Source organism: Montipora foliosa, chromosome 5 (assembly GCF_036669935.1).
Source record: "Montipora foliosa isolate CH-2021 chromosome 5, ASM3666993v2, whole genome shotgun sequence".
Lineage (NCBI taxonomy): Eukaryota > Metazoa > Cnidaria > Anthozoa > Scleractinia > Acroporidae > Montipora > Montipora foliosa.
The window spans coordinates 23,150,128-23,175,712 of record NC_090873.1 but is presented as its reverse complement, the minus strand read 5'-3'; the positions used below and the strand labels follow the sequence as shown (position 1 = coordinate 23,175,712).

The 25,585-nt window shown below is 39.7% G+C and overlaps 4 protein-coding genes and 1 long non-coding RNA gene across 5 annotated transcripts; 1 reads left to right on the top strand and 4 right to left on the bottom strand.

Moving 5' to 3' along the window:
• Window positions 1-1,462, bottom strand: LOC138002480 (uncharacterized). The gene is made up of 2 exons (XM_068848517.1): window positions 861-1,462; window positions 1-817 (listed from the first exon to the last, which is right to left on the bottom strand). The coding sequence occupies exons 1-2, from the start codon at window positions 1,460-1,462 to the stop codon at window positions 1-3; spliced, it is 1,419 nt and encodes a 472-aa protein (XP_068704618.1).
• A 292-nt stretch (window positions 1,463-1,754) lies between these two features.
• LOC138002479 (uncharacterized) lies at window positions 1,755-2,690 on the bottom strand. Its single transcript, XM_068848516.1, has one exon. The coding sequence runs from the start codon at window positions 2,688-2,690 to the stop codon at window positions 1,755-1,757; it is 936 nt and encodes a 311-aa protein (XP_068704617.1).
• A 1,600-nt stretch (window positions 2,691-4,290) lies between these two features.
• LOC138002478 (uncharacterized) lies at window positions 4,291-5,004 on the bottom strand. Its single transcript, XM_068848515.1, has one exon. The coding sequence runs from the start codon at window positions 5,002-5,004 to the stop codon at window positions 4,291-4,293; it is 714 nt and encodes a 237-aa protein (XP_068704616.1).
• Window positions 5,005-9,558: 4,554 nt separating this feature from the next.
• On the bottom strand, window positions 9,559-10,752 carry LOC138002477 (QRFP-like peptide receptor). Its single transcript, XM_068848514.1, has one exon. The coding sequence runs from the start codon at window positions 10,597-10,599 to the stop codon at window positions 9,559-9,561; it is 1,041 nt and encodes a 346-aa protein (XP_068704615.1). The 5' UTR covers window positions 10,600-10,752.
• A 6,538-nt stretch (window positions 10,753-17,290) lies between these two features.
• Window positions 17,291-22,222, top strand: LOC138003055 (uncharacterized). The gene is made up of 4 exons (XR_011123409.1): window positions 17,291-18,822; window positions 19,254-19,309; window positions 20,726-20,834; window positions 21,302-22,222. It is a non-coding gene; the product is annotated as an uncharacterized lncRNA (long non-coding RNA).
• Window positions 22,223-25,585: the final 3,363 nt, after the last annotated feature.

Sequence of the window (25,585 nt, the reverse complement as noted above, 5' to 3'; positions counted from 1 at the left end):
CTAAAGGCCACGAATTACGGTGTAAACTTTCATTTCGACTAAGACGATGTCTTCAACTGCCAGATTTCTCCTTGGACGAACCCATTTTTGACGAATCTGTAAAAGGGGAAGAAATTCCTTGCACCATCTTCTCCAAAACACATCCGCGAGATACTGCACTTGCCTCCAACGGCGTCTTGAAAGTAGATCTTTGTGCTGGAATAGACCAGGAGGCAAGGGGGCTTCAAATTTTAGTAAAAGCAAATGATTAGGAGTCAAGGCCTCCAAGTCGCAGGGGTCGCTGGATACGGCCGAGATGGGTCGACTGTTAAGGATGCTCTCAACCTCGCACATTAACGTGGGTAGACTTTCATCATCCGTTATTTGTTCCCTCAGTAAGGACCGAAGAATCTTCTTGATGGTTCGTATGCATCTTTCCCAGATACCTCCAAAATGGGAACCGTAAGGGGGGCTGAAGGTCCACTTGATATTTTTCTGCAAAAGAGAATTGTGGATTTTCTGTTGGTTCCACTCTGAAATAGCATCGCAGAGCTCTCGCTCACCACTTGTGAAATTGGTGCCATTGTCTGAATAGATTTCCTTTACTTGACCTCTTCTCGCAATGAATCTTCGAAGAGCCAACAGAAAGGAGTCTGTGTCGAGGCTGAAAGCAACTTCTATATGCACAGCGCGGATAGCTAAGCAGGTGAAATTTACACCGTATCTCTTAACGAGACTACGACCACGACGAACTTGGAAGGGACCAAAGAAATCTAAGCCAACTGACGTGAACGGGTCTGTCAGGTCGAACGCGATCTTCTGGCAAGTCAGCCATTTTCTGTCGACAAAGAGATGCTTGTGAACGTCGGCATATGACGCACTTTGCGAGAACACTCTTTACGGCTGAACTTCCCCGAGTTATCCAAAATCTTTCGCTGATGAGGGACAAAACATGCTTTCTTCCAGAATGGCCACGCGCCTTGTGATAATGATCGACAATTGATCTGCTCACGCGATCATCTTTCGGGAGAATAATCTGATTCTTTGACTCTGAAGACAACGTAGAGTTGCGAAGTCTACCACCCACGCGCAACAGACCATTCACAAAGATTGGGTCGAGCTTGTAAAGGCGACTACTCTTCTTAATCTGCTTCTTAGGATTTGCCGTTTCCTCCGGGAAGGATTGCCGTTGGACGTGCTTTAGAATTTCTCCCTCTGCCCGTTGGATTTCTTCAAGGGTGATAAGCATAAGACTGCCATTTCGTGGTTTGTCTCCTTTACTTGCCTTGAGGGGATTATTTCTGTAACGGAAAAGCCAGGCAACGACTTTCACCAGGAGAGACCATGGGGAACATCTGCTAGCGTACTGCAATAATGGACTTTTAGGGGTGCTCAGAGAAGACACGCCGGCTCGAACTTCTCTTTTCACTTCAGGATCATTATTTGCAATCTCGCCAAATAGCTGATCTTGCGCTGGCCACATGCTGTCATGCTTCCAAAGGAATGCCGGCCCCGTTAACCAACGACTTTGACGAAGGAAAATATCTGCCGTCAAACCACGCGAGGCGTCATCAGCAGGGTTATTATCGCCATTGACATGAAACCACTGATTAGGCTGGGACCCGTCACGAATAATCGCCACCCTATTGGAAACAAAGTTGTGGTACCGGTTTGTTTCATTCTTGACGTAGCGCAGAACTGCGGTACTGTCCGTCCAGAAGACCGACCTTGCATTGACTGAGATCTCCAACTCTCTCTTCAATAATCTGTCTTGCTTAACAGCTGTTACCGCCGCAGACAATTCCAGACGAGGGATCGTTATCATCACGTGACTTCGCGCAGAGAAAAGAGCAATGGCCTTCATTGTGGGAATTGACAAGACGAAGATAACTAACTGACCCATAACCGATTTCAGATGCATCAGCAAAATGATTTAGCTGACTAGACGTAATGACACCAAAACCATCTCGCTTCAGGCAGCGTTCGACAGAAAATTTAGACAAATTGGGTAAATCTGCCAACCATCGTTCCCCAGAAACCTCGTACTTTGAGGGGATCGCATCATCCCATCCTAGCTTCTCCCGGCATAAATCTTGAAACAAGCGTTTGGCTGGCAACACGAATGGTGCAGCGAGATCAAGAGGATCATAAACTGAACTCACAACCGAAAGGATACCTCTTCGTGTGGGTGGGCTATGTTTTAGGTCTATCTTGAGCACAAAAGTATCCGTTTCTATGCACCATCGAACTCCAAGGGCTCTTTCGAATGGTAGATTTTCTTTACTAAGGTCCAAGTTCTTTACTTCTTTGGCGCGCTCGGCTTCAGGGATGGCATCAAGAACTCTGCGACTATTACTAACCCATTTGGTCAGATGAAATCCACCTCTTGACAGCAAACATTTCAAATCACTTGCATGTTGTAAAGCTTCTTCAGTTGATGGTAAAGATTTCAGGCAATCGTCTACATAAAAGTTCTTGTTAACAGAGCTTACAACTTCCCTTGGAAAGTGGCCGTTGTTGTCCTCTGCCGTCTTTCGCAGGGAAAAGTTGGAACATGCTGGAGATGAAGCTGCTCCTAACAAATGCACAACCATCTGATACTCTTCGAGATTTTCGTCCTGGTTACCCTCAGGCCACCACAGGAAACGGAGAAAGGTTCGGTCTTCTTCGGCTACTCTAACCTGGTAAAACATCGCTTCAATATCCGCCATAATAAATAATAATAATAAATAAATATTTATATAGCGCCTATACTTTTCAGTGCTAAGCGCTTTACAATGCTTCAAGGGTTAAAAAATAAAAATCCTAAAATCATTACATATAAAATACATAATCACCAAATTACAGAGAATACTAAGATAATTCATAAACTCGCTTAAACAGAAAGGTCTTCAATTTAGCTTTAAACTTATTTACATCATCAATTGATCTGATGTCAATAAGCAAATCGTTCCAGAGTATAGGGGCAATGACTAAAAAAGCCCTTAAACCGTATGTCTTTAAGTTATAGGGTTCAATGACAAGACGCCACTTGTCTGAAGCTAAACGAAGGTACCTCGCAGGTTCATAAACATGGATTAGGTCAACCAAATAATCAGGAGCTAAACTGTTAAGTATCTTAAAACAAATAAGATTAATCTTAAAGATTATTCTTTGCTCCACCAGTAACCAGTGCAACTCCTTTAGAGTATCACTTATGTGATCAAACTTACTGATTGCTATCCTTTCTTGGCGAAACCTCATCAATACACCGAACAACGTGTTCGTTAAGTTGGACCCTTGAGCAACAGATCATTGCGCGACGTTCCCTGAAACTTCGCAGAACAGTCGAAAACGACTCGTATTTTACCAGGCTTGCGAGGATGGTAGATGCCGTGGTGCGGGATATACCACTTTACATAGTTTAACGCTTGCGTGTGCATGGGAAATTTACGGGCGTAGCCCTTCTCTAGAATCTCAGCCATAAAGACCTTGCAGTCAGCATACAGGTTCTTGTTACCATGGAGCTTCCGCTTCAGCCGTAGCGCTCACTGTTCAGCTTGTACCCGATTGTTCGGCACCGCGACCTCACGATCTCTGAATGGCAAAGCCATCTGGTAATGACCTTCTTTCAGAACTGCCGTACTATTTAGCACCTTTAAGAAACGCAGCTCCTCTTGGGAAATCTCAGGTTTATCATCTGCACTGGATTCGGGGAAATCACCATTGTAGTAGTCCTTCAGCATCTGGTTGAGATCGTGGTCAGCCTTAGAAAAGAAACTGGATATGCGTGAGCGGTGGCTACGACACCCTAAGGGACCATTCACAACCCAACCTACAATTGTACGGGACGCGTAAGGGCCGCCATCTTGACAATGCCTCACTTCTAGAGGATCGAGGATCTGCGGGACGTCACTGGCTATTAGGAGACCGACTTCTGCTTCTACATCCGGCAAATACACTCCACTCAAATGTGGCCATTTGTCAACATCAACCTGGTTTGGGATATCCTCCTTTGATACGGGAATCTCTGGTCTTGTGTACAAGGAAGGCAATTTGACAAACACGTTCTCCTCCAGGTCGGAAATAGCCAGATCTTGCAGAACGAAACTGTCAATGAGGCTTTTCTTTCTGTCCAACGTTGTTAAAGAAATCAAAGTTCTTTGGCCATTTACTCCTAACTGTCTCATTAAGGCTTCAGTACAAAGCGTGGAAGAACTGCCGCTATCCAAGAAGGCGTAAGTGATCACAGGTGTCCCATTTCCTTTAGGCCATACTTTAACTGGAACAATGGCCATAGCTGTCCTTGAGGTGTCTGTCCCAACAAAGGGACTAATTCTTTCGCCTGTATTGACCATAGAAACTTTGAACACGCAGAACCTCCTCGCGAGACGAAGTACTTGCTGTGGCATTGTTAGCTTCTGGGCAACGTGCAACAGAATTCGTGTGGAGAACTGTTGGATGTTTTCTTGTGCAATTGACAATTGCACACGTTTTCCGCTTCGGACAATTCCTTGCTATGTGCTCAGTGAACAAACAAACGAAGCAAAGACGCTTAGATTTCATAAACTCGATTCGTTCCCCGTAGGGGCGACTCCTAAGAGATTTGCAGCTCTCTAGGGCGTGATGATCGTTGCAATAAAGGCAAGAGACTTCTTCTACTCTAGGTAAGTCTGAACTTGGCAATTCCCTGGTGGCAGGTGAGGTCAGGCAATTGTTAACATGCGAAGCAAAACTACGTCTTTCTTTCGTTTTCTCGTGGGATCCTTTATTCAAGAGACCTCGACGTGTATCGGGTCTAGGCCTAGAGTCTTCGACAATCTTCCCGAAGAGAGGGTTGGTCGCTACGCGAGCTTCATGGTCGACAAACTCAGCGAGGTCATTAAACCGGATAGCCCTTCCTTGATCCTCCATGATTTCATCCACCAAGCGCCGCCATCTTACTCTTAAACTGAACGGCAACTTCAGAGATAACTTCTTAATGGTTTCGGGTTGTTCAAGCTTGGTTAGGTTCCTACTACTCTCCACGGCATTCTTGCACCTCATTAGGAAAATGGCAAATCGACTTAGGGCTTGGCCATCCTCTACTTTCACATCGGGCAAATTCAATGCCTTGGTTTCATATGCAGCTACAACGTGGTAATTATCACCAAACTTCTTCCTGATCAGTCGTTGAGCTTCTTGATAACCATTTTCAGGTGGGAGATAATGGCACGATCGCACGATCTCTCACATCTCCACTAGTAAACTGCTCAAGGTAATAGAGCCTTTCGCTACTGCTTGACGTCTTGGACTCGATTATACTCTCAAACGATCTTACGAAGGGTTCATATTCCATAGGATCTCCGTTGAAGATAGGGACACGAGGCTGAGGGAGAGCACTTTTCTTCTGTTGTATTGTAAGCATCTCCACAATTTTATTTTGTTGCTGTATAAGTAAGGCAAGTAAGAATAAATAACCCGGGAGCTCCGCTTTTAGGCTTGGCTAACTCTATATATTACACGAAAGAGACAAGTGATCCTCGCACTTTGCTAGACAATTTACCCAAATGTCGCTTTATTCAAGTCCTTCAGTGAGTGGCGTCATAGTTCAGTTGGTAGAACATTGCACCGGCATCGCAAAGGTCATGAGTTTAAATCCCGTTGAAAAGACCTGAATTTTTCAGCTGTTTATAATTAGAAACAAAGTGCGAAGTCCACTAAAGTTGTGCATTGCACACCCTTACCTTGCATCATCAGCTTGGGTAAGCGCGCTTTCGATCAATTTAGCGGAAAACCAAAAGTGGCTTAAAGTGGCCAAGAGTTCTTATTTTTTATTCGATGCTGACTCACGAAATGAATTCGAGTTCTCCTTTGCAGGAGTCGAACCTACGATGTTGCGATTACTCTCCACGAGACAAAATTTTGCTCCTTTTTTGATCAATGCAACACATCTGGCCCCAGTTGTTCAAAAGATGGATAACGCTATCCACCGGATAAATCACTATCCATTGGATTGTGCAATTGGTTTCGCTATTTCTTATCCACTGGAGAGTGATTTATCTGGTGGATAGCGCTATTCATTGTTTGAACAACTGGGGCCAGCTGATGTGGTACAAAGATTACCTCCAACGAAAGTTCGGGTTCACATTGCAACCAGGTTGACAGTAATTATAAGACATGGCTTGATGATACTCTGGTTTTGATCAATATTTTTAATATTGCTTAAAAAGTTACAGTGTCTTCATCAGGGGGACCCAAAGTTCGTAGGTGTTCTTATATGGTCCCAATTAATTTAAAAAGAAGGTAGAGCGGTTTTCAAATGAGACCAAAGTAATTGCTTTCGCCAAAAAAAGGACGGAGACAATCCAGCAAACCAATCCAAATTCGAAGTAATTACTCGTAGCCGACACAAAGCGCGGGAAAGTGTGCACGCGCGAGCCACGATTGGTTTTGGTATCACTTCGGATTGGTTGAAAAAGTGGCGCGAAAAATTTGAACCAATCACTGAGTGAAGTAATCATTAACCAAAGTAATTCGCTAATTACTGTCGATACTCAATTGAAAATCGCTCTAACGATGCATTCAGTGATACGTCCAAATTCAGCTTCTAGCTCCAAGGAAACGTTTTGTCAGCCTGGGCCGATGGAATAAACTTTCTGCCTGATTGCAGAAGTTTTGACAAACTTAAAGTTAACCTAAACGGCTCAAATATTTTTCGTCTACTATATTAAATTTCCCACCAAAAGTAAACATGTTATGCCATTCTTACCTCAAACTCTTCCGGGCATCTTTTATCTGCCGGGCAAGACGCGCAAAGTTTTCAAAACTAGCAGTAATTTGGCCCACAAAATTTCCTTGAAACAGGAATGCAAAGCAGTTTGTGACGTAAAATAGAGAATAGACCCAGGCCTCCCACATCATGGTCGTGAGTCCAATTAAATTACTGCTTGTTCTTCCAAGTTTGCGTAGCTTGCACGGCACAGAAAAAGCGACATTCTGGGTGACAATGGTGACATATGTTTGCTTTGGATGGGAGATTTATATTAGGGACAAAAAAATATTTGAGTTTAGTTGCACTTTAAAATCAGATTTTAAGCCATCATGTTGCGAACTGGAAAAGTTTGAAGAAAACTCAGAAACTCACGCAAAGAAATCCCTCGTGAACAAATATACCCTTATCAATGTTTGCTTGCAAGCAGGCTGACTTGTTTGGGGCATCGAGGGAGTAATTTGGAGGTGGAGCCGCCAGGGAGCGAGTCTGGCCCCATTCATCTCGCCTGCTGGTAGCTCCGCCGCCAAATCACTCGTTCGATGTCCCAAACAAGTCAGCCTGCTATATAATTTCAATGTCATTATCGTCTTCATAGAATATAATGCAATTCTTTCCCGTTGGCGAAAAGAAGAAGGAAGTCCTTGAATCATAGACTTCTTCTTCAATCATAGTTCTTCCGTCCGTGCCATCTCAAAAATTTCAAATACTAGAAATAGCCGATTAGAGAAATTGGCCCTACTACGAATGCTTCCAAACTGCCCAGAGGTCGTTCTTCTCGGCCGTTGCCTCTGAGGGCTTATGTTCCATTCACACGCAACACCACCATTTCTACCCTGCAAACACAGACGTCAGGCAAACATTATCTGTGATGGCAGGTTACATCACCTCCGAGCTTACACAAAAGACCTCCTCGGCTTCCTCACTTCCATCAATCAATCAATCAATCAATAACTTTATTAATATGTCAGGTAGATCTAGCTTACATATACGTAAACTAATTGGGGACACCTAACTCTGAGTGAATTAAAAGTTAAGAAGAAATATATTAATCTGATCCAAAATACTAATTATTAGTAATAAGCGTTGAAATTCGCTGTGTTTTAAACTAGTTCCCTAAAAATATCTTGACATGTCAGTGTCCCATTTACCAATGTTTCCTTCAAACCAAAGGTTGAAGACTAATCCCCTCCCAGCCCACTATTTTCAATCCATGAATAAGAACCTAGATCCCATAATTCCCACTCAGCATTATTTTTTCTATCTCTAAGTGGACAACAAACGTTAACGCGAGTATTATTTACATTTATTACATGACTAGCTCCGTGAGCGGACAAGATGAACCAAATCCCGCGCTGTGATTGGCTACCCGAACGGGCAAGATGGAGCTATCTCGCCCACACGGGATTTGTCGCTTGCTCCCGCAAGATCAAAGATCATTTTTTGGTGTTTTAAGTCATATAATAAATCCTTTATTGACCGAGCTTGTTCTGTCAAGATGGCTGGATATTGGCCTCGTTCTTTTTTTGCGTGTTTATGAAGCGAGACGAACTTGGACAATATCCAGCCATCTTGACCTCACGCTTGGTCAATAACCCATATTTATAGACACTATAGCCTGCAAAGCAGGCGTATTTTTGTTTTAGTAAGAACTATTGGTCGACATCTTGGATAGCAAGACTAACAGAGGCCTGAGGCCAGTCAAAAAAACTGCACTCAGTGAGAGGTGGACAGTATGAACGTCTCAATCCTCTACCGGCTGTGTGCTTTCAAAATGGTGGCCCATTACGAGCTTTAGACCTTGAACAAGCGTCCGCCTGCCAAAAAACGCCTGCTCTACTGGCTATTGACAAAAACGTGCATACACCTTTAGTAACATCGTGGAGTTTAAAATATCCAGTATTTTTTGTTAGGTTCTTTGCTTAAGACACTATCGCTCTGAACTAAACCCAGCAATTGAAATTGTTGTCAAACGTACAATAAGGCAAGAAGCGTTGATGCAGGAGTCCGATGAAGAACTATATAATTGAAATGCGTGTTAGATGAAAAACGCCTTCTACGATTTTATAAAGTCTTAATTTTTCCTTCCGCTTTAATTGAAAGCTTCAAATGCCGGCCCACTTTAGTTTCACTGATTAAATATATTGGGGAAGGAATATTAATAATTTGTCACTATCATGATTTATGTTGAACGTTTTCACAGTCAAACTCAACTGAAGCCGGATTAAAACATAGAAAGTAGAAAGTTACATAAATTCATCACCGTTGATAAAGAAACCTCGGTGCCAGTGATGTTAGCCCACTAAATGCAAACTAAAACCTTCTTTACACATAAATTTGTACAATTTAATGACCTATCGTGATACGAAATTAACAAAAACTCATAAAAAAACAGAAAAAGAAAAGAAAAAGCAAAAACTTTTAAATACCCAATACATATTAAATGAAAAGTGTTACAATTGAACCCACTGGGAACTCGGAAAAATCCGAGCCGCAGATGGGATTCGAACCCACGAATCGCGGGTTCGAATCCCATCTGGGGCTCGGATTTTTCCAAGTTCCCAGTGGGTTCAATTGTAACACCTTTCATTTAATATGTGTTAAACATTCTCTCAAATACCCAATAATAAACAAAATTATGTCTTTTTTCCTGTGTATCGGTTGGAAGGCAAATAAGCTCTAGGTGCTTTACAATTGAAGTACTTCTTTTGTGCGGGTACGTGGGCAGGAAATATTGACCAATCTAAAAAATCCTTCGTGTCTTTTTTGTTGAAGAGGCTGTCATGCATGATCATACCTTCAAATGAAACAAACTAACTTCGAATTCGCTGCTAAATACTTCGCAAGTCTTAAACATCTAATCCAGTTCCAGGATTGTCGCGGTTGCGCACAACATGTACAGATGCGAATCTACTGGAGTGGATGGCAGTGTGTTTGGTGAAAACTGCCTTGAAACCATCCCGGTAATTTGAGCTGCGGAACGCGTAAAGAACTGGGTTTAAGCAGGAACTGCAGAACATCAAAAACTCAAACACACGTAAGAGAAGAGACAGCGTTTCCTGGTTAGAGATAAGTTTGCTGCGGTCTTCTAGCGCGATGTATAGAATAAAGGAGCCGTACGGAAAAAAACAAACGTAAAACGCGGCTGTTACGCTTATTAAGAGTTTAGTTAGCCGCTGTTTGGTACGATCATCTCCGCTGCCCGAAGGCGCCTCCGCACAGACAGTGTGACCGAAAAATAACCCTCGGATGATCTGGAAATAACAGTACGCAAAAATGACAACCGGTCCGAAACCCAAAAATACAACAGTACAAATAACATGAGTGCGAAGTAAAGAAGCACACTCCAAACTGAATGGACATACACACCTTCCATATCGTTGACTGTACTTGCTTTCTGAAAAATTCGGAAAGCTTATTGAGATCGCTGCGATCCAAATAAAAAAGACAACGTATTTAACATGTTCAATGGTTAGTCGAAGTTCCGTCCTCATGGGCTTCATCAGTGCGTGGTAGCGTTCTATGGCCAGAACGGAGAGTGTTAGGACAGAGCTGGCTATTGCCACAATTATGATAACATTGCCTGTGAACATTTTGCAAATATAATCGCCAGTTTTTCCTGAAGGATGTATAGGGTAAAAAACAAAGCTGTAGGTTCTTGGGCACCAAAGTAGAATGACAATATCGCTAACAGCTAAGTTGACGAGAAGAATATTTGTGGTCGTGTGCATACTTTTTGTTTTGCGAACCACAGTTATAACGAGACAGTTTCCTGTGAACCCGACAATCAACAGCAACGAATACAGAACAGCAAAAACCACGTCTACTCGCTCGATCGTATACTTTTTAAAGTCTCGAAAACTGTTCAAATCCGTTTCGTTAACCGACATGATTTCCGTTTTGAGTCCGTGTAGAAACGTCGCGAAGAGATCAATTTAACGTTTTGTTTTGCTTTTTTTTTTTTGTAACTTCTTCGATTTTCCACTTCGAGATCCAGCGTCTAACCAGAACCAAACTGACGAGTTAATAACCGTCATATATCCTCTCTATACTCCTTCTCTTTCACAACTGACTTTTGAAACTCAAATTGAGCGAATATTTGCTTGCTATGTCACGTGACCTTGTCATTTGGCCGACATTTTTCTTCCCGTTTAATAAGAAGATTCTCAGCTCCTAAACGGTCAGAATACAAATTTTGTAGAACTCTGTGGGAGATCTTCATTAAACAGATTGATTGAGTTGGTAAATCGCAATGGTAATTATCAGGTAGACCTTGCTTGTAAGCTGCATTTAACAATGTCATTTGACTAAAGTTTCATTTCTTCTCCTTTGTTCCTACTTTCGCCAATTTAAGTGACGGATGTCACAAAACATTTGAAATTGTCTCTTGTCAAATTTGACCGACTTTAAGACAGCAGTTTACATAGAGGTGCGTATTTAAATTTAAATGTGTGTACGTCGAGTTACTACACTGGCTTCTTATTTACTAGGAATGGCTTGCATAAAGAGTATAATGGGCGCTAAAGATATACCACAAAAGCAAAGAGGGAAAAAATGAGCCATTCCAATCTTGCTTCTTCAAAAGCAATTTTTTTCACAAAATTAATAACGCCTAAAATTGTTCTATTATAGACAAAAGAAAGGAATTAATTGCCTGAATCATCGTAAACTTAATTAAATGAAAAACTATAGCAGTTGACAGTTTGTATTGAACAAGGAAAGGCAATTTTCTCGAACCTGAAAAAAAAAAGTTTCAGCTCTTTGCAAGCTTCCTTTTCTCTAGATCCTGTGAAATAAATTTCGGAGACGGAATTTATGATTGCTAACTAAGATGACGAAAAGTGATTCGAAAGGGATTATTTGAAGTGAAAGTCTTCTTTTTCAACAATTTTTTCCATTTTCCACTTTCATAACCAGGGACAAACGAAGCTAATCTGTCAAGTTTACATCCGATCAATTTCATCTATCGGGGTTAACAATTTCAATCTCAGTCACTCATTTCAGTAGCTAGAAATGCACCGTGCTCTCACCAGTCTCCTAAAGCTCGGTGGTAAAGCATCCGAGCTAGTCATCGGAAGGCTGTCGTAGGTTCAACTCCTGCCGAGGAGCACTCGGATACTTTCCGAGTATCCCCGAATCACCATCGAAATCATTAAATAATCATGGCCTAGTTCACACGAGTCTCCCATAGCTCAGCGGTACAACATTCGAACTAGTAATCGGTAATCGGGAGTTCGGAGTTTGGATATATTCCTGCAAAGGAGCACTCGGATTTTTCCCGAGAATTCCCGAGTCACTATTGAAAAAGAATATCATCATTCTTCACCTGGCCCCACTTGTTCAAACGATGGATAGCGCTATCCGCCGGATAAGACACTCTCCAGTGGATAAGTAATAGCGAAATCAATTGCGCTATCCAATGGATAGTGATTTATCCAGTGAATAGCTTTATCCACCTTTTGAACAACTGGGGCCTGGAAGATTTTATTAAAAAAGTGGTTCGAACGAAGCTGTGTTTAGAATATACTCCCTTTCTTTAGATCATAAAGTTTGCCAACACGTGTAAAGGTATTTTCAACGGACAGTGAAGATGTAGACCATATTGTATTGCAAACGATTTGTAAATGTTTTGTTTCACGATTAATTATCGCTTTCTTAATTTCATCAGTTTTTGTTCCTCATTAATATTCATATTCTCGATTATCCGAACTATTTCGTCTAGTCCCAAGGAGTCCGGATAATCGAGGTTCGACTGTACAACTGAATGAAACGCAAATTAAGCGGATACCAATATTGTCACCTTTGTGCTCATGGCAAGTGATAGAGAATTAAAAGGCTGGTTTTCACTAGTGATGCAGTCGTAATAGTACTCAGAAGCGCAGAGCGATACGATCCAGCGAAAACTGCATTGTCGGAGTCGGAAGCAGAGGGGGGGGGGGGGGGAATAAGCCAATCACAATGCTCGATTCCAAGCATGGCTCAGTTATGATCGCTTTGATAAATCGCAGAACTCTTGCACTGATATCCTGTTAAAGCCGCCTAAATATTTCAGGTCTCAAAAATCATGGAAGTCCTATTTTGCTTCGTAAAATGCAATGTTGATGATGTCTAAACTTGCTCTACTACGAACAAAAGAGAGGAATAAATTGCACGTGTTTATAACCATTTAAATGACAAACTAACTAGCATCTGACAATCCGTATCGACAACATGAGGAGCTTAACTTGGGTCAGGAATGAGGTCCCCGCTGTTTGGGTAAAAAAAAAAAAATAACCTAAATCTCAATGGGAGTTGTAACAAGACTCACACTAAAAAGGCACAGAGAGAGACAAAGGGAGAGAGAGGTGTTAGTCTCGACACATTTGTTGGGCCGACTTCGTCATAAAGTTTTAATGACGACAAATATCTCAAATTACTTTAAATTAATTTTGAGTGACGTGTCAAAATAGTTCAGAGGCACAATAAATCAATTTGAAATATTTTCTAAAACACGGTTTGCAACGGCCAGCATCATGCAATTAAAAAATGCAAATTATGTCTTAAGTTTCAGGCTACGCCAAGATGCAACTTGTTTTGCCTGGCATACACTTTTCTCAACAGCAACGGTGAATTGGTTCTTTTCTGATTTTAAAGCAATCCATTTTTAAGTTTTATACTTATGGAACTCCATAACTGAGGAATAAAACTTAACAGCTACTACACCATCGAACAACTGCTTCCCTAATTCTCCGGTTAAACATAAAACGTTAGTGGTGCATTGGTATATTTGTTAATTTAAACACAGGCAAATTATTTTGTCAGTTAACTTTCAGGCTACCGAGATGCAACTTGTTTTGCCTGGCATACACTTTTCTCAACAGCAACGGTCATGGGCACCCAACGTCAATTTTCGGAAAATATCTGTTCGGAAGACTATTTGAGATCTAGAATTTTCGCAACATTTGTTGTAAAATTTCTTGCTTGTCTGCCTGTCCTGGGATTTTCGAACATCTAAAAAATGGTATAATTGCCCATTTTTAACGGATTTTTACCTAAAAACGTCAACTAGAATTTTCGGGAGACTTTTTTCTGGCTGAAATTTTCGAAAAGGTAAGTTTTGATCCCTATAATTTTCGGATCACTAGACTTTCAGCTAGGGAATCCAAACAGATGGAAAATTTTTAGGGGATAAAAATATGCCTATATCTACCGTTTAAATACTAAAATACGTTTAACAATGCTATGTTTAAGTGGGTTTGAACTATATTCTCGTTGGGTGCCCCTGAACGGTGAATTGGTTCTTTTCTGATTTTAAACCAATCCATTTTTAAGTTTTATACTTATGCGAGAACTCGATAACTGAGGAATAAAACTCAACAGCTAATATTTACACCTTCGAACATGATCTGCCTCCCTAATTCTCCGGTTAAACATGAAACGTTAGTGATGCATTGGTATATTTGTTAATTTAAACACGGGCAAATTATTTTGTCAGTTAACTTTCAGGCTACCAAGATGCAACTTGTTTTGCCTGGCATACACTTTTCTCAACAGCAACGGTGAATTAATTCTTTTCTGATTTTAAAGCAACCATTTTTAAGTTTTATACTTATGGAACTCGATAACTGAGGAATGAGGAATAAAACTCAACAGCTATTACACCTTCGAACATCTGCTACTATAATCATCGCCTCCGGTTAAATATGAAACGTTAGTGATGTATTGGTACATTTGTTAATTTAAACACAGGCAAATCATTTTGTCACTTTCAGGCTACCGAGATGCAACTTGTTTTGCCTGGCATACACTTTTCGCAACAGCAACGGTGAATTGGTTCTTTTCTGATTTTAAAGCAATCCATTTTTAAGTTTTATACTTATGCGGGAACTCGATAACTGAGGAATAAAACTCAACAGCAAATATTTACACCTTTGAACATGATCTGCCTCCCTAATTCTCCGGTTAAACATGAAACGTTAGTGATGTATTGGTATATTTGTTAATTTAAACACAAGCAAATTATTTTGTCAGTTAACTTTCAGGCTACCGAGATGCAACTTGTTTTGCCTGGCATACACTTTTCTCAACAGCAACGGTGGATTGGTTCTTTTCTGATTTTAAAGCAATCCATTTTTAAGTTTTATACTTATGCGGGAACTCGATAACTGAGGAATAAAACTCAACAGCAAATATTTACACCTTTGAACATGATCTGCCTCCCTAATTCTCCGGTTAAACATGAAACCACGGCAATAAAGCCCTTGTTTTCTGGTGATTTTACTAAACGGTGAATGACAGGAAAATGCCGCGTTCATAGCTCGTTTTCCTGTTTTTGAAAACGCGCGGAAAACTCGGTGTTCACTATTGGTTAACAGAGGTAAAATAAGTTGTTCTCACCTAATTTTCCTGCCCAAGGAAAATAGGTTTTAACAGTGTGTTTTCCAGCACATTTTACCCCAGTTATCCGGAGCGAGAAAACGAGACGTTCATTGTATGTTTTCCTGAAGTTGTAAACGTAATGAAAACATAGCATTCCACAATGGTTTTCCTACAGGAGAATTACACCGGAAAACATGCTATTTTGCTGAGTGTTTTCCCCTGTTTTCCGGAGCGTTCTAACATGGTATTTTTCAAGTGTTTTTAGGTTTGGGAAAACGTAGTGAAAACGCGATGTTCAACGTCCATTTTGCTACAGGAGTGTTTCACCGACAAACACGCTGTTTTCCTGAGTGTTTTCCCCCGTTTTCGGTAGCAATCTAACACGGTATTTTGCAAGTGTTTTTTGAACTCAGGCTGAGAAAACACCGTCAAAATGTCAATTTTCCGATGAACGGCCGGCATGGCTGAGCACTTTCGAATTCCCACAGACCAAATGAGTGTTAACATGATGTTGCAGAGAATTTTCCAATGAGAGCTAACGACGTAAAAAATTCAGATGTTTCGCCAGCAGAGGTTTTAAATGAGTTGTAAATTGAGATAACACGAACGAGATAACACGAAATTGAGATAACACGAGAAGAGCGCCATACTACCAAACACAGGTCGCCAACGCTTGAGTCTCGCAGTGGCATCTACGCACGTTTTACGCCACCTATGCTGTAGAGGAATTCAAGTTTCATTAGTACCGAATCTATAAACGACAACACACTTTAACTTTCGTGTCATCCCGTGTTTGATTTCAGTCTGAACTCGTACAGTGGGCCGTGCAGTAACCTTGCCTGTTGCGCGTGCGCGAAATGTGATTGATTCGTTTGCAGCTAAACCACAATGAAAAGAGAGAGAGTCAAGACGCAAATATATAAGTTCTCGTTCAAATTGCAACAATAAGATCGGCCAGAGGGTACAAGGTTTGCATCAATACGCGGCAGCGTTCATGGGTTTGTGCTCGGTGCGAGTCCTCACATGCAACCGATCCCAGAATCTGTAATCTTACGTCCTGTCGAGACGCTAGGGCCCTTCTGCTGTCTTACGCTTTGCAAATGGTGAGTTGCGCCTCCAATGTAGGCCTCTGAGAGAACACTAGGGCTGATTCTAGAGTTTTTGGTTTGATAACATTCTTTCATTTAAAAGCCATTTTTTAAAATTTGTTTGTATGTGCTTCCCTTGTCTTATAAAGCTTGTTGGGCCGAGCGTTGTCACCGGCTTTTGCTGCTAGTAGACGGTGTCGATATCGATAGCGTTACTGTTGACAATGATAGTACACAGAAGGAAAAAAGTAAATTTATAAACGTAACTAAACGTACGGATGGCTCCGGTACGATGAAGGGAAAACACTTCATGTATTGTGATGTTTGCCCTAAGTAAAACAAGAGTGTGCTCAACATGAATTAAGCCAATTTCTTAAGCCTCAGAGTCGACTTTGTAAACTAAATGGTATTGAACTTCAAAGGTGAAGCTGTATTATTATACTGAATGTCTCAAATGGGTTTAAGTGATCATTTTAAACGGAATAAATAAAATGAATTAGCGGTTCATGATTCCGCTAAGATGTATGTAAGCTTTTTTGGGTAGTATTTCTTAACTACAAACTGTGTTTTGTTACTAGCTTTGTATTATTTTAACGAGATCGAGCACTCTTGTTGAGGGACATAACATAATGTGTTTATTCAAGATGCTGTGAAATAAAATCAGATACAAAATACATCTTGAAAAGGAGAAACAAGAGGTTGTCCCTGTGACATTTTCCTTAAAAAAAAAAAAGGGACATATTGGTTTGGTCTAGGACTCATTACTTTTTATGGGGTGAGTGCCAGGGACTCACTCTGACAATTTCTAACAAAAGCACTGCTATCTACACAATGTAGCATATTAAGTGAGGGAAGGGATATATGAGAGATGAATAACCACATGAAATCCACCATGAACTACCTCTAAAATAATATAAATAAAGTCAGAAGTGATAATATGACCCAACTTTTTTAATTCTGCTGAAAAAAAAAGCACCTTGTCACTGCTGTGCCCTTAACTTAACATCATCATGCATTTTCACATAACTTACCAAGTAAAAGCATTTCATATTTCCTGTATATTTCAGAAGTAATGTTATTTTTTTCGGTTCCTTTTTGCCTGTTATTGACATCTGTAGTGGGGGATGGTGTTCTGATATTTTTAAAGGGAAGTAATTAAAAATGACTTTGGGATAAGGTAAACATAGTTGAAAAAATTATACCAAATCAAACAATATAGAACTATTTTATTAAGTGCATGACAGCACCATAAAACCAAACATCTCTTCTTAATGAATGGAGGCCCTTATTTACATTTTTCATGATGTCGAATCAGGCAATCTGGTTATGACTTTAAAGGAAAAGATAATCATAATAAATCATTAGTATCACCCAACTAGTGGACTAATGCAAATCCTGCATTTTAATTGGCTTTGCTACTAGAGGACTATTGAGTCCTCGAGTAACAAAAAGCCTGATGCTTGCTTTTGTAAATACCCCATTCGGCTTTGCCTCATGAGCTATTGACCCGTAGCCCTTGCCGGATACAAGTATAATTGGTAAATAACTTACATGGTTCACGGTCCTACTTTGCTCAGTAATTGTCACATCCCATTTTAAGAAAACCCTAAAATAATGTAATATAATAATTTTTACACACTACGTTTGTCATTTTAGCCGATGACAGCCAGAGCAGTTTCTCTTTCACAAATTTGTTGACCACAAGCACAAAGTGACTTTGTCCTTTGAACTGGTATAAAAACAAGCTGGTCCAAAAACATCAAGTTCTGTACACCAAATGAGCCAAACTGGTTACTCCCAGAACATTTTCGTCCTCAAAGTATATCTCCCCCACTTAACAACTGCAGTTGATTCTCTGGACTGGAATAAAACAGGCTGGTCCAAACACTTCAACAAAAAAAAAAAAAAAAAAAAAAAAAAACTGGCATTCCAAATGAATGGCGCTTAGGATGCACTGAATACCAGTTGACCCTCGCAATGAAAAATACCTATCGCCTGTCTTGCAAATGAGACTGGAATGATTTAACCTTCACGCAGTGGCGAAAAAATGAACGAATCTTTCCTGGTCGGACATCACCACATCGTATTCCGTCGATTTTTTTTTCAGGTGGAGGGCGTCTACTGACTAGAATAGTGTTCGAAACTTCTCAAAAATTATTTGTTGTTACATGCAATACGTTCTGAGACTTAGCAAGCCGCTGACAATCATTACCGTAGGTTTGATAATAGAATGCATGCAGAGAAAACGTGCTTCACACAACACTTTGACTTCGCGATCGCTTTGATTGAATCCTGTAAGGGAAAATGTCAGTGAAAAGATCTTCGAATGCCTCTGAATTCCGTCAGATCTTGAGTAGACTTAAAGAAGTCCAAGAACAGTTGGAAAGATCCGATCAATAGAGTCTTGCGAGCAAATTGTCGGACATTAACAACTCCCTCAGCATAATAGAAGGAAATCAGACGGACTTTTCAGATACAGTTCTCAGGAAAACCTTGGACCGGACTGCCATACAGGATGGCTTCAGAGCTACGGAAGAGCGTATTTATTCACTGGAAGCCAAAATGAAAAGCCGTTAGAGAGTCGAGGGATCAACTGGAAGCGAAGTGGCGTTGACATTACCGAGCTCTGCGAGAAAAAGAAAAATATCTCGCCATCCCGATTTTTCGGTAAGAAACTTAGCGGAATAATTTTACCTTTTTATGCGTTGTCATTGTCAGTGTTAACCACAGAAGCTTGATTATTATTATTTTTTTCATGGAATGACTTCTGTGTAGACACGTGCAAACGAAGGTAAAATCTAGGGCCGTTTTCAAATTTCGTGCTCATTTTTATCACACCTTTTGATTGGTTGCTTCTGTTAAGCAGAGCTTTCCGTGAGAGAATTCTAAATAAGTTGGTGAGTCAATAGCTGTCACAGTGTGAAAACAATTTCTTTCTGAAGATATTGTCATTTGTATTTCAAGAACTTTTTTGAAGGGTTAAAGACCATGTAATACACTTGAGGAAAAGCAATAGAAACTTAAAAATACTTCGTGATCTGTTGTGAGCTAGAGCTAAGTAAAATTCTTTTTTTGTTTCTACTGTTGATCACCAACAGCACTACGTCCGTTCCAAGATGGATTGACCGGGACTTTCGTGGTGTACTGATAAGAAGTAAGTTATTCACAATTATAATACTGTCATTGTATAAGTATGAGGGTAAGGGCAAGCTTATGTTTTGACTATTTTTAACTGACAGTCTGTGTATCATGGTGTACTGGAAAATTTGTCCAGATGGATGAATTGTGTTTTGAGTTTATATATTCTAATTTATCTCAGGAAAGACATAACACACTTAAATAAGTAATACACTTGATTGAGATCATCTTTAAGGTTTGTCAATACACTAATACACACTTGGCAGATAAAGGAGTGGAAACTGGATAATAAGGTGATGGGTGGTACATTAGTATGAAGCTTCTCATTAGGAAGTACCACATTTTTTCTCAATATTGATGTTCCACATTACAAAATATTTTTGAGAATGGGTAAGTCCATGAAGTAGCAACAAAACAACGAGAAGAAACAGAAGCAAAGTACTATTTGTTTTCTTCTAGTTGGAGTACATTGTATATTTGTATGTGACAGTACTTCACCAGAAGTAGTAAATATTCCCTTAGTCAAGAACTAGTCAAGCTTAAATTTAAAATTGCTCTTTTTTGGTGCATGTGTACAAATTGCAACTTAAGTGGTACCTGACAGTGGTCACATTGAATTTTTTGTTGCATACTATAACTTGTTATATAAATACCAATGAAATACTGTATGCTGTATGATGTATGCTTTACAGGATTACACTGCTGAGTGTCTCTAGTTTTTTGTAGTCATTATTTAATAATTAAGTGTTAAGTATGGCCTGTTCAGTATTTAATTTTATAAACAATGTAGTTTAATCTGGTCTCCTGTCCCCAATTTTGTATACTTTATGGGTCAAACAATTGTTCTAGGAGTACTTATTTATGTGATTTATTGGATTATATTATCTTGTGTGCTTGTAAATTTAGTAATCATAATTAGTTGTTTAAGTAGTATTGTATTGCCTTCTTTTATTAATGTAAATTCTTCAAATTCTGTCTGCTGACCATATGCCATTTAAGCCGCCGGCTTTGGCTGCTCTCATTTACTAGAGTCTGATATGTAATAATAAAGTGGAATGAATGAAAACAAATACCAAGTGAGCTTTCGTGCAAAAACATGATATCTTCACACATGAAAAGATTACTGTGGCTGTGGTTACATATGAAAATTGGGTCTTTCGATGCCTTTTGTGAAATGATTTAGTGTTTCATTGGTGTTTATGTTATGATAAATAAAATATTACATGGCTACTTGGAGAGACGAAATTCGTCTTCTCGTGTTGAAAAATATTTCACTTGTGTTGCTGCACTCACTCGTGAAATATTTTTCAACACTCCGTGAGAAATGTCATATCTCTGCACAGCCATGTACATTGTAATATCCTCCTATATATTATGTAGTAATATTTGTAGCTACAATGTTTAAGCTGTGATTAAACTTTTGATTTTTTAGATGCCATTTCTGAAACTTTGCCTCCAACAAATAGAAGAGGAAACAGATGGACAGCAGTACATATGAGCAGTACCAGCAGGAGCAGAAAAGAAGGCAAAGAACTAAAAGGGTGAGATTTCACTTGCCTGCTGTTTCAAAAAAGTAAACAGTAAAATAATGGTTAATGAGAACCATTTCGTATCATGTCTTCATCCTTTTTGGAGGGCAAGAGGTCAATTCATAATCACTGTTGATTTTTCTAAAATACCGGTAATGATTTGGTGCATACACAATGTAGTAAAAGTAGTTTTATGTACACCAGCAGCTTGCTTGAGAAGTATTTTATGTTACATTCGGATTCCTTAGAATCAGAAAAGTATGGCCAGAAAAAAAATCAGTTTCAATGCACAGTATGATCCTTCAGTTTTTCAATTTGGAGAATGCTTGTTGTACCCCAGTATGTTACTTTAAGCAACACATGTAGTCATGATGGCTTTCACCACTAAGAACAATTCTCTCATACATTTCGTGTGGCTTTGTATTACCTCAGTCTTTATACAGACCAAAGTTTATTGACAAAATTTCTTTGTTCCACAGTAACTGGAGAAGTTTGAAGCTCTGCATTCCTACCTGATTTCATCCAATGAATCAGATGAAGAGCAAGACACACTGGTTACAAGGCCTCTTGTCTGGAGAGCAGAGGAGGTATCCACTTTCTTTCATGGTTTGGAATTGTGCCGCAAAGAAAGATTGTTAAACCAGCAGAGGAGGCAGTGTGTAAACAGGAGGGTTGGCCCTCCCAGCGACAGAAGACATAATGAAGTCCCAGAGAAACTTTTCTGGGCCATTAAATTGTAAATATTTTTTCCTAAGTCTGTATTTTTATCAAGGATGATATTACGGTGCTTTCGATTGGGAAATCCAAATTTAGATCTTAAAATCTGGATCTTTCGGATTTCCAATCCAACACAACATAAAACAGATTTTGTCACGGATTTCAATTGTGGGAAATCGTTGTCAGGGTCAATTAGTGAGATCTTTTTCCCATCGAACGCACCCTCAGTCATCACTGTGACAGTAATCAAACTAGGCTGCACCTATGAGTCCACAGCAAATTGAATTAATGGTAGTGTGTTGTGTTTACTACCTGGGACTGTATAATAATTATACAATCCCACATAGAGACTAGTATGTTTTATAATAGGCATTTTGGTACAACACAATTATATTGAGGTTACACTGTTCTGTGCCTTTTTGTTCTTTTGTCGTGCAGTTCACACATTCAAAACATTTGGCTGACATCCTTGTTCACCTTTTTTTACTTTCATGATAAAAATGATAAAATGTATATGCAGGGTACAGTATTTGTACCAGTGATAGGAAAACATCTCCATATAATTTGTTACTTAATATTTTAAGCTAGCTTGCACCAAGAAAACACTATCATGTGTTAAAAGAGTGTAGCTATCAGTTTGTATATAGTATAAATAAATGTTTTGGTATTGTTGTACATAATAGAAATAGGCAAGTGTCTGTTTGAGTCATTGATAATAAAACAGTGTAAGGTATACATGTATCATATTTTATTTCTGGGGACATAATCAGGGAGGGAGTCAAGTTCTTCTGCCAACAACATTGAATCATTTGAATTTCATTGTGAAAGTAGCGTCACAGCTACGAACTCAGAGTCGATGAAAACGTAAATACAGCCAAATTTTCAAGCTACGCCACCCAACTGATTTGAAAGTGCATGTAAAATACCAGCGAAAAGGAGAAGCCGCAAATGCAGAAAAATAGGTGCATTCGTGTGACAACACCGCGTTTTCCCTCAAGGCAAACACCTTGTTTTTAAGCGTTAACCAACTAGTGAACGCTGAAGAACAAGCGGTTTTTTGGTGTTCTCCGTGCATTCACTGTTCGCGAAAATGCAAGAAAACTCGCTGAAAACTCCACTGAACGCGTTGTTTTGAAACTGGAAAACACCAGTGAACAATGGAAAACAACCTGTTAGCGTGCGTTAACCTCGCGGTGAACACCAGGGCAATGAGAGAAAACTCCGAGTAAACTCCAGTTAACACGCTGTTTTGCGACTGGAAAACGCCGGTAAACAACTGGAAACAATCTGTTTTCACAGCGTTAACCGCGCGGTGAACACCAGGACAATGAGAGAAAACTCCAGTAAACACCAGTTAACACGCTGTTTTGTGACTGGAAAACGCCAGTAAAACAACGAAAAACAATCTGTTTTCACAGCGTTAACCAGGCGGTAAACACCTGGAAAACAGCTTGTTTTCCTGTTGTTCACCCTGATGGAAAACTGTCGGATAATGGAACGAAAACTCGAGTTCACCGGCTGGAAAACAAACAGAAAACCTTGGATTTTACGTTCGGAAAACGCAAGCAAATGTTGGAAAAATGCCGCATTTTGCAATATTCACCGATCGTTTTCCTAGCGGGTGAACGCTACTTTTTTCGCCGTGAACGTTAGTGATGTATTGGTATATTTGTTAATTTAAACACAGGCAAATTATTTTGTCAGTTAACTTTCAGGCTACCGAGATGCAACTTGTTTTGCCTGGCATACACTTTTCTTAACAGCAACGGTGAATTGGTTCTTTTCTGATTTTAAAGCAATCCATTTTCAAGTTTTATACTTATGGAACTCGATAACTGAGGAATAAAACTCAACAGCTATAACACCTTCGAACATCTGCTACTCTAATCATCGCCTCCGGTTAAACATGAAACGTTAGTGATGTATTGGTATAGTTGTTAATTTAAGCACAGGCAAATTATTTTGTCAGTTAACTTTCAGGCTACCGAGATGCAATTTGTTTTGCCTGGCATACACTTTTCTCAACAGCAACGGTGAATTGGCTCTTTTCTGATTTTAAAGCAATCCATTTTAAGTTTTATACTTATGGAACTCGATAACTGAGGAATGAGGAATAAAACTCAAAAGCTATTACACCTTCGAACATCTGCTACTATAATCATCGCCTCCGGTTAAACATGAAACGCTAGTGATGTATTATCCTGCGAACGCAGACGTATTTCCGGCGGGGGAGAGAAACGACCGCCGGAAATACGTCTGCGTTCGCAGGCTAGTGATGTATTGGTATAGTTGTTAATTTAAAGGGAACCTCCACTAAAACAACAAAATAACTTTAAACCACAGAACATAATGTTTACAATTGGAATTGCTCAATCTTTTTCCAATGAAAGCGTTTGTATTCGAGAAAAATAAATTCCAAAAACGCTTATTTTGGCTTTCAAATTTCCCGGGCGCCGCCATCTTGAATAATTGTGACGTAACTTGGTTGGCCTTTTGTTCCAGAACAATCGCTCTTTGTATCAGAACAATAAAGCAACCAAGTTACGTCACAATTATTCAAGATGGCGGCGCCCGGGAAATTTGAAAGCCAAAATAAGCGTTTTTGGAATTTATTTTTCTCGAATACAAACGCTTTCATTGGAAAAAGATTGAGCAATTCCAATTGTAAACATTATGTTCTGTGGTTTAAAGTTATTTTGTTGTTTTAGTGGAGGTTCCCTTTAAAGACAGGCAAATTATTTTGACCGAGTTAACTTTCAGGCTACCAAGATGCAACTTGTTTTGCCTGGCATACACTTTTCTCAACAGCAACGGTGAATTGGTTCTTTTCTGATTGTAAACCAATCCATTTTTAAGTTTTATACTTATGCGGGAACTCGATAACTGAGGAATAAAACTCAACAGCTAATATTTACACCTTCGAACATGATCTGCCCCCCTAATTCTCCGGTTAAACATGAAACGTTAGTGACGCATCGGTATATTTGTTAATTTAAACTCAGGCAAATTATTTTGTCAGTTTACTTTCAGGCTACTAAGATGCAACTTGTTTTGCCTGGGATACACTTTTCTCAACAGCAACGGTGAATTGGTTCTTTTCTGATTTTAAAGCAATCCATTTTTAAGTTTTATACTTATGGAACTCGATAACTGAGGAATAAAACTCAACAGCTATTACACCTTCGAACATCTGCTACTTTAATCATCGCCTCCGGTTAAACATGAAACGTTAGTGACGTCTTAGTATATTTGCCCTAGGGGGGGGGGGGGGAATACTCCCTTATAAGGGCTTAATGGGGACGTGCGGCCGGCCAGCCAGGGTATGTTTTTCGGGATTTTTGTCTTGAACAGGGTATCGAATTTATCATTTTTTGTCGTAATCAGGGTATCGATTTATCAATTTTTGTCTTAAACTGGGTTAAATGTCTTAAACACGGTATCAAAAATCGGAATTCTGTCTTAAAATGGGTAGGAAAATCAGCGATATTTGTCTTAAACAGGGCAGGGTATGAGGAGCCGCGCCGCACCTTCCCAACCAGGGATACATCGAGTACCCCCCCCCCCCCCCGGGTATATTTGTTAATTTAAACACAGGGAAATTATTTTGTCAGTTAACTTTCAGGCTACCGAGATGCAACTTGTTTTGCCTGGCATACACTTTTCTCAACAGCAAAAGTGAATTGGCTCTTTTCTGATTTTAAAGCAATCCATTTTTAAGTTTTATACTTATGGAACACGATAACTGAGGAATAAAACTCAACAGCTAATATTTACACCTTCGAACATAATCTGTCTCCTTAATTCTCCGGTTAAACATGAAACGTTAGAGATGTATTTTATATTTGTTAATTTAAACACAGTAACGGTGAATTGGTTCTTTTCTGATTTTAAAGCAATCCATTTTTAAGTTTTATACTTATGGAACTCGATAACTGAGGAATAAAAGTCAACAGCTATTACACCTTCGAACATCTGCTTCTCTAATCATCGGCTCCGGTCAAACATGAAACGTTAGTGATGTATTGGTATATTTGTTAATTTAAACA

Excerpts from the sequence above, each read along its gene's own strand:
- LOC138002480 (XM_068848517.1), bottom strand. The coding sequence starts at position 1,462 with ATGTGGCCAGCGCAAGATCAGCTATTTGGCGAGATTGCAAATAATGAT. Across the intron at positions 818-860 it reads GTAAAGAGTGTTCTCGCAAA|AAAATGGCTGACTTGCCAGA; the intron begins GTGCGTCATATG and ends CTTTGTCGACAG.
- LOC138002479 (XM_068848516.1), bottom strand. The coding sequence starts at position 2,690 with ATGGCGGATATTGAAGCGATGTTTTACCAGGTTAGAGTAGCCGAAGAA.
- LOC138002478 (XM_068848515.1), bottom strand. The coding sequence starts at position 5,004 with ATGAGGTGCAAGAATGCCGTGGAGAGTAGTAGGAACCTAACCAAGCTT.
- LOC138002477 (XM_068848514.1), bottom strand. The coding sequence starts at position 10,599 with ATGTCGGTTAACGAAACGGATTTGAACAGTTTTCGAGACTTTAAAAAG.